General features: G+C 37.5%; 2 protein-coding genes across 4 annotated transcripts; one reads left to right on the forward strand and one right to left on the reverse strand.

Moving 5' to 3' along the window:
• Positions 1–945: 945 nt before the first annotated feature.
• LOC133870660 (protein MOS2-like) lies at positions 946–4,186 on the reverse strand. Of its 3 annotated transcripts, none has more exons than XR_009900760.1 (3): positions 2,953–4,186; positions 1,921–2,226; positions 946–1,366 (listed from the first exon to the last, which is right to left on the reverse strand). XR_009900760.1 is itself a non-coding variant. In XM_062307823.1 (2 exons), the coding sequence occupies exon 1, from the start codon at positions 4,095–4,097 to the stop codon at positions 2,964–2,966; it is 1,134 nt and encodes a 377-aa protein (XP_062163807.1). In that variant the 5' UTR covers positions 4,098–4,186; the 3' UTR covers positions 946–1,366; positions 2,953–2,963. The 3 variants fall into 3 exon arrangements, 1 of the variants encoding a protein (XP_062163807.1); XR_009900759.1 differs by having other exon boundaries at positions 1,921–2,372; XM_062307823.1 differs by lacking the exon at positions 1,921–2,226.
• A 2,829-nt stretch (positions 4,187–7,015) lies between these two features.
• Positions 7,016–13,759, forward strand: LOC133871223 (uncharacterized). Its single transcript, XM_062308621.1, has 15 exons — positions 7,016–7,202; positions 7,529–7,859; positions 7,975–8,054; positions 8,501–8,601; positions 8,793–8,915; positions 9,134–9,203; positions 9,439–9,525; positions 9,628–9,693; positions 9,822–9,914; positions 10,213–10,269; positions 10,386–10,514; positions 10,616–10,706; positions 11,272–11,360; positions 12,203–12,396; positions 13,419–13,759. Exons 2-15 carry the CDS (start codon positions 7,637–7,639, stop codon positions 13,507–13,509), a joined length of 1,494 nt encoding a protein of 497 aa, XP_062164605.1. The 5' UTR covers positions 7,016–7,202; positions 7,529–7,636; the 3' UTR covers positions 13,510–13,759.
• Positions 13,760–15,313: the final 1,554 nt, after the last annotated feature.

Below are 15,313 nucleotides of genomic sequence, written 5' to 3' on the forward strand. Positions count from 1 at the left end.
AAGGACATTGACGTAAATTTTCATCAATTTATGGATGAAAGATGGACGGAGGGATTTACGATACAAAATGAAGCCTAAATGAAAGAAAAAAAAAAAGAAATTATTACTGAACCACATGGAAAAAAAAAAATGTATTTAACCCTAATTAAAAATTACTTTCCTGTCTTACGGAAATTGTCGTTAAACCTCTTTATGGTTTGTGAAGTAAAATGAAATCGTCATTTTTTTTTTTTTTTAATGATTTGAAGTACAATGAAATCGTCATGTTTTTTAGTCCCTTAATGTATGCTCTCGCATGATGTGTATGTATCACTAGAAAAATGAAGAAATTTAATCTTTATTTGAATATGGAAACAAAAAGCATCTATGTTTTCATTCATTCTAAGGTTTTTGTATTTCATGTGACGCGTGTCAATCCGCCAGTTGGGATTAGTGATTGATTCTAAAAGTCGAGTAATTTATAATTACCCCTAACCACATTTGAGGCAATTTGTAATAAAACCCTACTAGTATTGTCGGGAAAATAATTTCTAAGAAACGTCATTTACTTCAGCTATTATGTGCTAGGTAAAATTGGAAATAGATGTTGACTCTTTGTAATTACTTGAGAGAGAGAAGAACGAACTGATTTTGGAAACTAACTTGTTTATCTTTGATCTACTAGTGATCCTCGTGCTTGATTTACCTATTTCTCCCATAGCTTTTATATCTTCTTTCAAGTATAGAGATGGAATACAAATTTTTTCTCGTCTCTCACAGGAAGGAAGGTAACACCATTGTGGATAATAAGACAGCAGAAATCATCCAAGAAACCCGCAAACTACAAATTATGCAAAGAGGGAAAAAAGTGGTTTCTGTCATGTCATTGCTGCTGCTGCTGCTGCTGCTTTCCCCTCTCTTTCCTGCTTTTATGGTTCCGTAAACCCAAGAAGCTCAAGACACGAATTGAGGTCCCTCTCAAAACCACTTCGAATTGTGAAACTGTGAGAAACAATACATTATATGCCTTGGGGAGAATAATGATATAATGGAGCCTACAGGAAAAAAGATACGGACACGTTTCTCAATACAACATATGAACATATTGCCAACTCAATAGTAGACAGGCACTTCAACTAGCTTTCCAGTGCAACCCATGAACAAGGCAGATCAAAATACGGTTAAATTACTTCTGTAGACGAAGAGATCAGGAGAAGGCTGCTTTGAATAAGGATTTAGAGCTTCAAAGCAGAAAAAACTCACTGGCTTACAGCAAGGTCATTTAGAACTGGAAAAAGAGACTAGTTGATCCATCACCAAATGATTTGAGATCAGCAGGTTTAACGAAAGCCCCCTGCACAACGGGCACGTTCGTTCCCACTCAAACCTGAGAAAACAGGACCATCAGTCATCCAAAGGACCTAAAAACAACAAGCAAAGGGATTGCATCATAGCACCCCCCAGGGAACACTACACAACATCTACGGGCAAAACAGTACTTAAACCACAAGTCTAAACCTTCTAACAATTAATTCTGACAAATGAGGTCTAGATTTTTTTAAATTAAAAAAAAATGATAAACCAAATTTAAAAGAAAACAGATGCAACTTATGAGCAGAAGAGACAAGTAAAGACATAGCAAGCAAGTCCCAATACATTTGGCCAACTATTAACTCCAATGTCCACAACACAGGCAAATTAACCATGATAAGGCGCACATTGTCTAAACTTGAGTCCAATCTAGGCCATACAACTGGCTCTCATGCACATTCCAAGTCATATAACACCAAAGTCAAGGTTCCATTCCACGATCTAGCCTAAAATTTTACTCAAATGCTGCTAAAACGATGTATGCTAGGCCACAAGGGCTTCGAAATAAAAAGCCATTATTCTGACTAAACCCATAAAAATAAACTGGCAAGAAAAGTTTAACAAACTAACCACTCTGGTACACAGTCTTCACAAAATATGTGGCTTGAGAGTGAGAGAGCTGGGGCTTGAAATTTGGGTGGAACGAGCAGCGATGTCGCATGTCAGCAGCAGTGTCAAACCAACGGCGGCAGTGAACAAATTTGGGGCTCTATGGGGAAGGGAATTTTTTTAATTTTTTAATTTTTTAAGTGGCTGACATGGCATGATTGGGTGGACCTGCCACATCAGTGGTGTGAATCTGGCGTGAAGAGTAGCATTACTCTTTAACTTCTACCACAAAAGTCCAGGTGTCTTGCTCTGCATATACATGATATCCTGCCCAGTAGTATTTGATAAAGAAGAGAATGAAATAGAACATAAAGCCAACCTTGTTTGTGCTTTATTTTCATTTTGTCAACCAATTGTAACATCGTCAATCTCTGATCATTCTCATGCACATCTCGCAGCAAAGAAACCATAAGCTGTGCATCACGAGCAAAGGAAGCTCATATTTTTACATAAAAACCTATAATCAACAATTGTGCTAGACTCGAGTATCTAAAGCAGATATTAAAATATAAAGGGAGAGCAAAATAAAAGATAAAACAAATACAGCCATCTCAGAATGATGTAAAGAAATTGAGGAAAACCAAGAATGGTTTATTAGATGAAAAACATTATATACCTAATAGAAACTAGGACGCAGGACAAAAATCTATATATGAATCTTCCAGTAATTACAGTTGCACAGAAATTATCATGTCATAGAAAGAAAAATGGAGGACTTCAGGAGTGAAACATATCAAAGCCTTTAGGGCAAGTTAACCCATATCCTCTTTGTAAAAGCCACAGCACATGCTCTTCAAAAATTTCCCCCAACATGGTAGAACCAAAGAGACATCCAAAAATGACAAACAAGACGAACCACGCATCAAATAAAGTAATAAACAAGAGCACGCACATATCCATATCTTGAACATATATTTTAAACCAAAAAGACCAATACGAAGATCTCAATAGGTCTGAACAATTTATCTATTATATCCAACAATTGAGAAATACCTAGACAATGATCAATATCCAAGGCAGCTGGGATCCCCAATATACTCAGCAATTTGTTCGAGTGGCACACGGAGCAACTCGTGGTTATTGGCATCCTGAACCAAGCCAGATTCTTGTTCCGAATCCCTCCTAACCAGATTCCCATACACCCCCTCGTGCTTACCATACAAAACAAGCACGGGTCCCCCACGGCGAGGGAGCGCCGTCTCAAGAAGGTCCTGGGAGACCCCTTGAACGAGCTCTCTGCTCTCGTCCATTGATATATCACACGTGGTTGGTCCAACCACATCCACAACCTCCCCCTTCTTCAAGTACAATCTTCCTCCTTTGAGTTCCTTGCTTATTACCCTCACCCGAATGTGACTCTTCAGCCACGCCACTTGTCCACTCTTTTTCGCCTTTGCCTTCTTCGGCTCTTCTTCTTCTACGTTCGAACGCGAACTCTTTTTGCCAGCTTTGGAGGACCTCCTTTCCGTATCGCGCCTTTTCGCTTTAGCCTCCTCCTCTTTGTCTCTTTCGTCGGAGCTGAGAAACCCTAGGCCGTGCTTGTCGGTCCGCTTCTCGTACTGAATGACTTTCACGTCCTCTTTGGCGTTCCTCCCGATCCCTCTACCTTTTTGCCATCCGTAGCCGGCGAGCAAGGCGGCGCCGAAGCCCTCGACGGGGACATCGTCGAACTCCTCCATGCCGCGATCCTCCGGTAGCCTATCGAGGTCGTCCTTGAGCTTCTGGAGCATGACCGCTTCCACGGGAACAGGAGCAGTAGATCGCGGGCGTTCATCATCGTCCTTGTATTCGGATTTGTCGCGGAGATTGAGACCGAAGGAGATGTTGGAATCGGGGACGTGGGGCTGCGATTCGAGCTCGAATGAGAGGGCCCCGGAGGCGGCGGAGGATTGGGAGGTGATGGGAAGGTCGAGGTTCTTCATCCTCTTGTGGGGCCTCCATTGGTTAGGGATGGGAGGGATAACGGGAATCTTGGGTTGGTTGCTGCGGGCTAGGGTTTTCGAGGCATCGAATTCGGTGATGTATTGTAATTGTTTGGAGTCGTGGTGGTCGTTGTTGTTGCCGGCGTCATCGAAGTTTGGTTTGATTGGTTTAGGTTTAGGTTTTGAAGAGGATTTTGATTGCAGTGAGAATTTCATGGTTTGGCCGACTACAACAACTAGTGTGGATCCTACTCCTACAGAGATTCAAAGGAGGAAGGGGTTGAGCACTTGAGCTGCTGTTTCTTCGCGAGTTTCTTTATTTGGGTTTCCGATGAGTGACGTGATAGGCCAATTCGGGCTATCATGGCCCATGGGCTTCTTTTACCTATGGGGCTTATTGTAACTGTTTTGTTTTTGGAGGTCCAATTTCCAACAAAACTTAATACACATTCCATGAGCTTTCCATCATTTTTTTTTTATTATTTATTTGTTTAAAAAAAAAAAAAAACTATTTTATAAGAGTATAAAAGAAGAACTAAAAAATATTGAGATGGGAATGCTTTAAGCACTAGTAGCACATTCTTTAAATTCCATTTCTTAGATGTAAAAAAATTTCTTAAAAATCACTTTGATCAGATTCGCTTGTTGTTTCTTAAACTAATAAACCGTCAATAAACTAAAAATTGTATCATAGATCCAGATAGGCAAAAGTGGTTCTTTTAACACTATTTTAATATTAAAAAAAAAAAAACTTTTCTTTCTTCTCTCATTTTTCTATCATTTATTTGAAACAATATTTAAATAATTTCTCTTTTATTTATCTTTCCCCTAGCATTTAATTTGAATAATATTTATATGGTGTATGAAAATGATAAAGAGAACTATTATGGAGTACATTTAAATAGGAAAGCAAAATGTAATTTAAATTTCTAAATTGATGAAAAGTTTAAGAGAAGCTGTTATTAATGCTCTTACACGCTTTCTAGCCAAATTGACAAGCACAAAGGCCAAAAATGTAAATGCTTCCTAAAAAAGATAGAAAGACAACCCAATTTCTAGTTCAACTTCCATAATTATTAGTGTGAACTTTTTTCTTTAAAATTTTGAAAAGTGTTCTTAAGAATGAAAATTACTCTCCATCGGAATAGTGATGATATATAATAGATTGTCATGGTGTCGTACAATTGGAATGAATATGAAAGTTCGCAAATCCATCGAACCTCCAACGATCGATTTCTTCTTTACAGAATTTTTCAACAGTAATTTTTCCTCACAAAGCCTATCGTAAATCAACAAGATAATCCTATACAATGGATCGAGATTTTCTCAAATTATTTGTCTGAATTTGAACACTTATAAGACCAACCTAACTGAATAAGTAGTTCGTCATCCTAATTTTTATCTGGTTAGGTGGGTTACACAAGTGGTTTCTTACAATCACCTGTCCGAATTATCTAAAATTCGGACAAATAATTTGAGAGGTTGTTAATCCTTATACAATCATAATCGGTTTAGCACATATGTGTGGGAGAAAGATATTCAATATGTTATACTGATGTGATATTCTATGATCTCCCTCAGCCTTGGGGCGTGAAATTTAATTTGGGCCTAAACAAGACCGAGATTTCCAAGCCCTCAAAATTGGGTATTAAGGTTTCTGTCGACCTTCAATAAGTGGTCGGCAATGACGCGCAACCAAGTGAATCCGAATTGTCCTTAATTTATGATTATAAAAGCTAAAAGTTAAAAATTAAAATAACGTGAAGCTTGTCTTGTGCTCTTTTAGATAAGAATTATTATATTATAATGACGTGATGAAAATATGATAATCATAATCATAATCATACTTTAAACTTTTAAATTATGCCATCAACTTTTGTTTGATGGATCATATGCCCCAAACTTGAATATTTAATTATTTATGCTCAAATTGTTTGGATCACACACGACACGAGATGCTGGTATATGCCTTTTAATATTCTCTCTCTCTCTCACTCACTCACTTTTTACGAAATTATTTTTCTAATATATGTAGTTATTATTGAGTATTATTATTTATTTTGAATGTAGTTATTATTGAGTATGGTCAATTTGTCAAACCCTCCCGCATTAATTATTTATTATCTTATCCTAAAAAACTCCCGGAACCAAAAGTCATTTTCGAGTTAATAATTAAAGTTAAATCAATTCCCAAACAATCTTATAAAAGTTTGCATATTAATGGCTTGATGGTGACCAAAACCTGCTTCACATGAAATCACCATCACTACATGTCCCCATGTCATACTCTACACTCTACACTACGCTTTCTTTTTCTTTTTAATGAAGCATAAATAAATAAATAAATTTTGTTCGGATCGATATAGGTGGAAATTGCTCCACTTCTGTCTTCTCCACTAAAAAATAAAAGAAAAGAAAAAGATTTGTTCATATTGAAGCAGGAAACTCTTTTGAAATGAATTCATAATAAATTAAGCAGACAACCATAGGATCAGGGGCGGAGCCAGCCCCCCAACTTGAGGGCTAAATTGAAAAAAAAAAAATTTGGAAAGCCAAAATTAGAAAAAATAACAAAATTTGAAATAAAATTTTAATTTTTTTTTTTAATTTTATTTATTTATTTTTTTGGAGAACTTCGGGACTTGGAGGATCTGTTTCCAATTTACAAGTGGGGAAAAAGGTCATTTACTTGAATACCCCAGGCTTAAATTCTTGTTTTGTGGATTTTTTTTATTTTATAATTTTTTTAAAAAAAAAGAAAAAAAAGGATATTTGCTTTCGCTTTCGAAGTAGGGATTTTTAATGTCAAGCGCCACAAATTAAATCTTATCCGATTGAGAAATGAGAATCCGAAATGGTGAAAAAGGAAGCCAAGTTGGATAGCGGCGTCAGCGGACCCCACACACGGACACGGCACACCGCTCCCTCCCAAAAAAAAAGAAGAAGCTTTTTTAATACATAGAAAATTGTGGCGAGGGGCATGGGCGCACAGGTGGGTGGGTGGGTGGGGGTCCGCACAAACATTAAGAGGAAGAAATCGGAAAGCTCAGGTGAAGCCCAACCCAACCAACAAAAAGGCGGTCAACCAGCGCAAGCTTAATCATCAAAGACTCGGCACTTCTCTTACATCACGCTTTCTTCTCTCTCTCTCTCTCTCTCTTACTTTTTTTGGGTTACTTCTACGTGTGAGGTAATTTGGTTCCCACTTCCCAGGTAGATATATAATTCTCATTCGGTAAAAAACTTCTCTCTCTCTCTCAGAAGATAAACACAGCACTATTTCTGGGCGTGTTCCAGTTTTGTCGGAGTCCTCTGATTCGGGTATTTTTTTCTTCTTCATTGTTATGGTTCTTGTAGCAATCCCATATGTATGAGCTGGGTTTAATGCTGATTGCAGAAAGAATTTAGATCATTATTGGTGATGGCTTGTCGTTCATGGATATGGGTTTTTTTTAATCTATGCCTTCTGTGTTGAAATAATCAGTAATCTTTCTAGTGAAGGGCCTAAGTTCATTACTTTAGTGAATTCCGTACTTTCTCACTGTGTTTTTGCATGTTCTGATTCTAAATAATTTGTCGCTTTCTGCACAGCTGGAATCAAGAATATATTCTGCTTTCTGTAATGGGTTTTACTGCTATTGTTTCAGGGGCTCTGTATATTTGTGTTAGGCTTTGAACCACTCCTTCAGCTCTTCTTGATTGGAGGCCTGGAGTGGTTAAGCTTATTGCAGTTCTGTTGAAAGCCTGGAGTGAAGATGAGAGGAATGGCCCGATCTCTTGGACACGCCCGATTTGCTTTTCGGCATCAAAGCTATAATTACTCGGGTGGTTTTGTGAAAACCCGGAAGCATTTGATGCGGACCAATACTGGGACTGCATGTAGACTTACTAACAGTGCTGAATTCGATAGATTTCGATACCATATGTTTATGATCTCAAGGTTCTTGTCAGTAGGTGCCGCTGAAGTTACAAATGGAGGTTGTTTTTCATTTCTACTAGTCATCAATTCGAAATTTTCTCCTTCTATTTAATGAACTTGTTTCATACTTTGACCCATTTTTTGGTGTTGTTGTACTGCTGGTTCAACTTGCAGATTTGAATAGAGCAGGGCCTCTAGTTGAGTATGAACGAAGAATTGCTGCTGGTGAACTTGTGGATGGCGATAGCTGCCAGGTATGACACAATTCACCCCTGCGCGCTTGTTTGTTGGTTTTGAGTTTTGAAATGAGGAAGATGAAAGGTAGCCAATTAAACATGACTGATTGTGCAAACGTTCTCGAGCATTACACTTTCAGTTCCTATCATCTTTTGTGAGAACTGATTGTGCTTTCATGAAGAATTAGTTCACACATTTGAATTCAGCTTGGCATTCCCAATTTCCCACAAACTGATCATTTAACTCTTTTTCTGCTTAGTTGGAAATTTTATTGTTATTGGACTTGTGAATCATCTAATATTTTACGTTATTTATTTAGGGTGTTAGTTGTTAGTGTACTGGTAAAGATGGGTATATAAGAGCTGAATGGACTTTATACTCGATGATAAGGCAATTAGTAGGCCTTGTCTTGTGTCTGTTTTGGTTTTCCTTGTGGAATGGTCCTCTCAGAGTATTTTTGCAGGTAGACACCTTAAGAGAACTTCAGAGACTATACGATGAGCTTGTTGCTTCAGCTAATGCATGCCGGTTGGATCGGTATTCAGCTTCAGAAAAATCTGGAAGGTAAATCCTCCATTTTGTTCTTCCTGTATTGTTATTTTGAATAAGGTAGATCAATTCTTTGTGTTCATTTATTCTGAGGGTGCATCTGATTTAGAAATTTAGAATCTATATGTTCATGTGTCTTTTTTTCTTTTTCTTTTTTTAACAAAAATTACCAGTTGGCCATTTAGTCACCAATTTGTTTTATACAGGAGTAGGTGGTTGTGGTCTCGATTCATACCACAATCTTCGTACGCACCTGTCAAAGGTCTATATCTTTATGGAGGAGTGGGCACTGGAAAAACTATGTTGATGGACTTGTTTTTTGATCAATTGTAAGTATGCTGTGCAGATTTAGTCTGTTTTGGTTTTTGCCTGTCTTGATATGTATCTGTCATTCAGGATAGTTGAGTAACAGTCCTGATAAGAATATGTAAAGACTATATGGAATTGATATAGATGTTATCAATCTTATTCTCTTGATTTTCAATTCTAACTTTCTCACCATCACTGCTGGACTTATCTCCTATTACTTAATTTCCCCCCTTCTCAGGCCCTCCAGTTGGAGGAAGAGCAGGATCCATTTTCATGACTTTATGTTGAATGTTCATAGCCGCTTGCAAGTAAGAATCAAGATCCATAATAATTTGTTAGCTTAAATTTAAGAAAGCTTATGTTCAGTAAAGAACACCTTTCTTACTCAAACAAGCTCTAATTGGAACACGGAACTTCTCTGTTATGAACACACTGCAAAATTTATTATCACTTTGTGGACCAGATTTCATCTTACTCACTATCAATTTACATGGCACTTATTCAGATTTTGAAGTTTATCATGAATGTTGTATGTTTTTTCAGAAGCACAAGGGTGTGGCAGATCCACTTGAAATGGTTGCAGGGGAAATATCTGATGAAGCAATTTTATTATGTCTTGATGAATTTATGGTAAATTACTTCCAGTGCTCTAACTTCCCTCTGTAGATCATATCCAATTGCTTGTATTTTTATGCCATATCTTGATTTCCTTTGTCATGTGGCCTTCCATAGGTTACCGATGTCGCTGATGCATTGATACTAAACCGTCTGTTTAAACAATTGTTCAGCAATGGCGCTGTAAGTAGTTTAATTTTCCTTTGTTTTTTTTGTGTTCTCTGCTCTACACAGTATGACTTTTGGACTTTCTTAAAGTCAACATATCAATCTATGTTTGTGTTTGTGTTTGTGTTTGGAGGTGGGTATAGATTCTTGTTTCCACTTCAAATCGTGCTCCAGATAACCTCTATGAAGGTGGACTGCAGAGGGATCTTTTTCTACCCTTCATCTCCACTTTGAAGGTGTGTATATGGATGTTATCTAATAAAGACTGGTGATTGGATAGGCTAAACCACTGTGATTTTAGCATATTTTGCTTCAAAAACAAGTTGGCTTTTAGCTTTAAATTCATGCCAAGCCACTTTTGGTGTGACCTTATTCTTCTGAGTTTATGCGTGCAATTCCTAACCCGTTCCTGTGATTTGAGGAATGCATGGTCTGAATCTGAATTTTTGTTATATATTGGAAATTAAAGGCTCTAAAGCCTCATACTTTTCCAACTCTATGAAAATTAATAAATTAGAAAATTGTACTGTGCAGGAACGATGTATGGTTCATGAAATTGGTTCATCAACAGACTATCGGAAGATGACTTCGGTATGGTATCAGCTCTATCTGATATAATATTTAACTTATGTCACACATTTGGCTGATAATTCCTACTTATTATAGATTTCTAACCTCAACTTTTCATGTTTGCACTTGAATTGCAGGCTGAGGAAGGTTTCTACTTCATTGGCAAGGACTTATCTGGCTTTCTCAAGAAAAAGTTCCGTCAATTAATTGGGGATTGCATAGCTGCTCCGCAAGAGGTGGAAGTGGTAATGGGAAGGAAATTGAAGGTATGTGCTAAGTTAGATTTTGCAATGGCTTATGCAGAGCATGCTACTTAGTCCATTTTTTTTCCTTTTAGGACCGTTCTTAAATAGTCTACTCATGTCAGGTTCCTCTCGGTGCTAATGGATGTGCATATTTTCCTTTTGAGGAACTCTGTGACAGACCACTTGGAGCTGCAGATTATTTTGGATTGTTCAGTAAGTCATATCTAGCTTACTGGATTTTGACATGCTTGTTGGGATATACGTAGCCAATTCCAAGTAGTTGGATATGGCAATGGTGAACTTACCTATGTTGGGCATGACATTCCTGTAATTGATTGATAGCCCTCAAAAAAAAAATGTGTATTACTGAACTGGAGAGGCTAGACAAAACATACAACTGGAGCTTTACAGTTTTTTTTTTTTTTAACCTCATGTATAAAATAAATTTGGTATTTTATTTTCCTTTAATGATGCCAATTTTGCATGTATTGCAAGTTGGAGCTGCCAAAATGGCAAGTTTAATAATCTTCACGCGCACCAGCTATCTGAAGTGTTTCAGTTGGTTGCATGTCTTATGTATGTATGTATGTATCATGTATGTGGATATATACGTATATGTACATACATACTTTACATGTATGTGTGTGTGTGGATATATATATATATATATATATATATATATATATATATATATATATATATATATATATATATATATATATATATCTGAACATTCTAGATTTTGTCTTATATGACTTCCCTCATTTTCTTTTTGCAGAGAAGTTCCATACCCTCGCATTGGAAGGTGTCCCAATTTTTGGACTACACAATAGGACAGCAGCATATCGGTTTGTCACTTTAGTTGATGTATTCCCCAGTTCTTAATTGGTTTGTCCTTTTCAAATCTTATGTTACTAAAATTTGGACTTCATCTTGTGGATTGGAGTAACAAAACATAGTTTCAGCTATTTGGTCATCCTCCACAGGGCACAGTTTAGTTATGGTTGCCACTTTCCACCAGCTCTTTATTGTCAACCACATTCTTTTCTCCAACATATAGTATTTTGAACTAGCATATTTTTGGAAGTTGTGGAATATATGGAAAGCTCGAAAAGAATGCCAACTATAGAAATTAAAAATTGCAAAGATCTGTGTTCCAAACAGACCAACAGTAATTGTTTGCCGAGATGCTTCCAGGCATGTCACGAATGCAGAAAAGCAATTATGTAGACTGCACAAAACGTAAAGGAAAAGAAGCTCTACTTGCATATAAAAGGAATGCTATTTGAGTTGAATCTCTATGTTACAGTTTCATGTTGTATGGCCTTATGGAATGAGTTCGTCATGGTTTCTTTTTCAATTTAATTTTCATTCCTTTTTTTTAGGAAATAGCATTACTTAAAACAATAGTACCATCTGTAGTGATGATGCTGTTAGATTTTAAAGAATGATTTACAGATGTGACAAAGGTGATGATTCCATTAAAGTCTGGAGGAAACAGCATGAACGCCATTTTCTGGATGGCAATTCAGAAGAGTTTCTATTACTTGAAGGGCCATAACCTGAAATTGAGATTTAAGAATCCGTTAACTTTTGAATCTTTAGCATCTCTCTGGCAAGGTCATTGGATGCACAAAAGGGAACTCGCTATTTATATATATTTCCCAATGAGAAGCTAATTCAAGCTAATGTTTTTATGGCTGTTGCAGGTAATGTACGATAACAAGGGCAGACTGTTGTGTACAGCCGAAGGGAGTCCTCAAGAGCTTTTTGAAAGGATAGTGACAATTTCTGATGCTAAGAGCGTTGCACCTAGAACTTCTTCAAGATCAAGGAAAAATGATGATTTTGACCTTTGCGTGGACAATGAACTGGGATTTGCAAAAGATCGCACCATTAGTAGGTATGGTGATCCTTTAGCATGAGTCTCTTTTTTTCTTATCAGTGTCTTTTAATGTGGTTGAGTAGAGATCATATGTGATCCTTTTAAGCTGATGCAGATTTGGGGGCTCTGTTTTCCTTCCTCTCTAATATTCTGATTACCATTCCTTTGCATGCCAACATATGCACCTGAATTAGTGGCAACCTAATTACTTTCTGGTAATATGCTTGTGTAGACCAAGATTAAACTGTAATTTGTATTTGTTCAATCAATTCTTTCAATTTTGGGGTTGGAGGGGGCAGAAGAGGGCAGTGTTTGTGCAATGCTTTTTGGTCATCCAAAAAGTTAATATACCTTGATGCTAGCACGTTATAGTTGATTTTTCCATGGGATATATCATACATTTTTATTTTGAAAAACAATAATGATCTTTAGTTGATGATGCATAAACTGGCAATGCAAAAAAGTACCACCAAATATTTTTCGTTTTTTTTTTTTTTTTTTTTTTTAAAAAAAAAAAAAAGAAAAAAGAAAAAAAGGGTGTTCCTGTCAAATCATGAATTTACAATGAGTATGCTTAAATTTTGAACTATGGGACATGCTTGTCACCGTTCAACCTTTGGAGCATGTAGCACCTTATCCTCTATACTCATTTTTCACACTAGTGGATAGATTATTTATCATTACATGGAAGCATGTAAAGGTTCAGATTGTTGGAGATTTTTTATTTGATGATTCTAGGAACAAATGTCTGGTTAGGCGTTTCTCTTGTATACTTTTTGTGTATTTGGGTTGCGGCTTTGCGATTTTTAATGAAATTCAATTACTTATAACAGAAAAGGAACAAATAGGCCATGTGAGGTTGAATTGAGATGTTTTTAGCATTATAGCCATTTCATATCTTGTGGGTAGAGTATTTCACTTTTGCAGTCACTTTCAAACCTGGTTGCATTCTTTACAAAATGATTTAAAGCAGACATTTATTCAATGTGGTAATCTTCTTCTGCTGTAAGTGCTGATTGCAAGACCGCTAATCAACGCAGATTAACTGAGATGAACAGCAAGGAATACTTCGAGCAGCATGCTGCTATGTTTTTAGCCGAGAAGCAGCTGAAGGTGGCAATGAGCCAATGAGGTGCCTTACGGGCATGATACAGGGAAGGATCCAACATCTTCATAATCCACTTCCCATTTGTTAATAGAATTGGATAGTTGAGTATGGTGAAGTTCAGCTCCCAGTTTTGGTGCCACCTTAAATTATAGGTTTCATTATATCTACTTACTTTGAATAAAATGTAATATATCATATGATAAATTCATGTTTTATTCCAATTGCACAGTTGTAACAAACATTTTATGCTATCAAAGATTCGAAGTTATACCATTTCAGTCCCCACTAAAATTGTCTGTTATATGAAGCATTTTGGCTTCTACATGCTTTTCAAATGTCTTCCTTTTTGGCTCCATTTGCTTCCCAATCTCAAGTTCTTTGCTTACAAATGGTCCCACACTGGTAGGATATCTTCAAAAAATTTCTTAGTGGAATCTGAAAGAATCAATTTTGTAAGCTCAAATAAAATGTGTTATTTATTGATATTTGAGCCCTATGGACGGAGACTCGATTTGGATCAAGCTTGGCCCAGCCCAACGAGACAACTCCAAGATCCACTGCTAAGAGACGCCGGGGCTAAGACTCTGAATTTCAGCCCGGTCTAAACCAGCCACTCGGCATCCATTTTTTTTTTGAACTAATAGCATGTGCAATCATTAATTCTGAAATAGCCCAAAGGCTTACATCTTGAGAATAGAGAGATAAGACCTCCCGCACTCTAAGCCAGAAAGATCTGTCTTACATACAACTGTCTAAGCAAAAACACAAATCTTATCAGAATAACATTTGAGCCTCTCTTACATTAACGCTCACTCTAAAAATAAAAGAGGGTCAATCTAGCAACTAGCCAACAAATATTCTAATAAAATTTGAGCAATACATAGATAGACTGTGACTAGAGAAACAAAAGGAATACACAAACACACAAAGTAGAAACACCCAAAAACAAGCCGTCAGCAATGGAACAGAGGTTGGTTTCGCCGGAGACGGCGGCACGTGTAGCATACGCACCATCACCGGTAACACCCCGCCACAGATCGAACGTCGTAGACCCCAGCCTCCACTGTGCACGGCCTAAAATGGCAGAGCGTGGCGGTCACGCGAACCAAAGAGCAAAAAGCTCTCTGACGCGTGAAGACCACGCACTGAACTCTGACAACCGACATGACCTATGCTTTCGGCAGTGAGAGCGGAGGAAGACAGGGAACGCGGCTAAGGGCGCGTGTCTCGTAGAAGTCAACCAAAGTGTGTAGAACTGACTCCAAAAATCAAAGAAAAAATGATGAAAATCCGGCCAAACCATACCGTTAACGACACGTACTGCCGGCCACTTCTCCAAACTGGACATCTTGAGGTGAACCTTTCTGCTTGAAACAAAAGAAAGAGACAAAAAAACACAAACACAAACCCCAATAGCTGGGAACAAAAGCTCTACAACCTTAATGACCGAAAGAAACCCAACCTTCACTGGTTCGCTCCAAGAATGGACAAAAAAGAGCATCGCCGGTAGGAGGGAGGAAACCTCCCTTCCTCAGAGAAAACGCAACTCTGAAGGCTCTCTCTCTCTCTCAGTAACGGGGTCACTCGGCATCCATTTTATCACATTACACCGAACATGAGTGGAATAGAGGTAAAATTATTTTTTTACGTAGTCATTCAACTCAAGCCATATCAACCGGTATGTGTGGTGTGATTTTTCATGACACTAGCCGCAAAGGAATACCGCAATTAATGTTATGTTCATAAAACATGGAAGTCTTGTCTTTTCAAGGACAAATTGAGAGACATATTAAAACAGCTCATCCAAAACAGGAGATGCAGAGACCA

The sequence above is a fragment of the Alnus glutinosa genome, chromosome 6 (assembly GCF_958979055.1).
Source record: "Alnus glutinosa chromosome 6, dhAlnGlut1.1, whole genome shotgun sequence".
Classification (NCBI taxonomy): Eukaryota; Viridiplantae; Streptophyta; class Magnoliopsida; order Fagales; family Betulaceae; genus Alnus; species Alnus glutinosa.

Bases quoted from the DNA above. Each gene is read 5' to 3' on its own strand.
- LOC133870660 (XM_062307823.1), bottom strand. From the start codon at position 4,097: ATGAAATTCTCACTGCAATCAAAATCCTCTTCAAAACCTAAACCTAAA.
- LOC133871223 (XM_062308621.1), top strand. From the start codon at position 7,637: ATGAGAGGAATGGCCCGATCTCTTGGACACGCCCGATTTGCTTTTCGG. The intron at 8,602-8,792 runs GTAAATCCTCCA...TGTTTTATACAG, and splicing joins GCTTCAGAAAAATCTGGAAG to GAGTAGGTGGTTGTGGTCTC. The intron at 9,915-10,212 runs GTGTGTATATGG...TGTACTGTGCAG, and splicing joins CCTTCATCTCCACTTTGAAG to GAACGATGTATGGTTCATGA.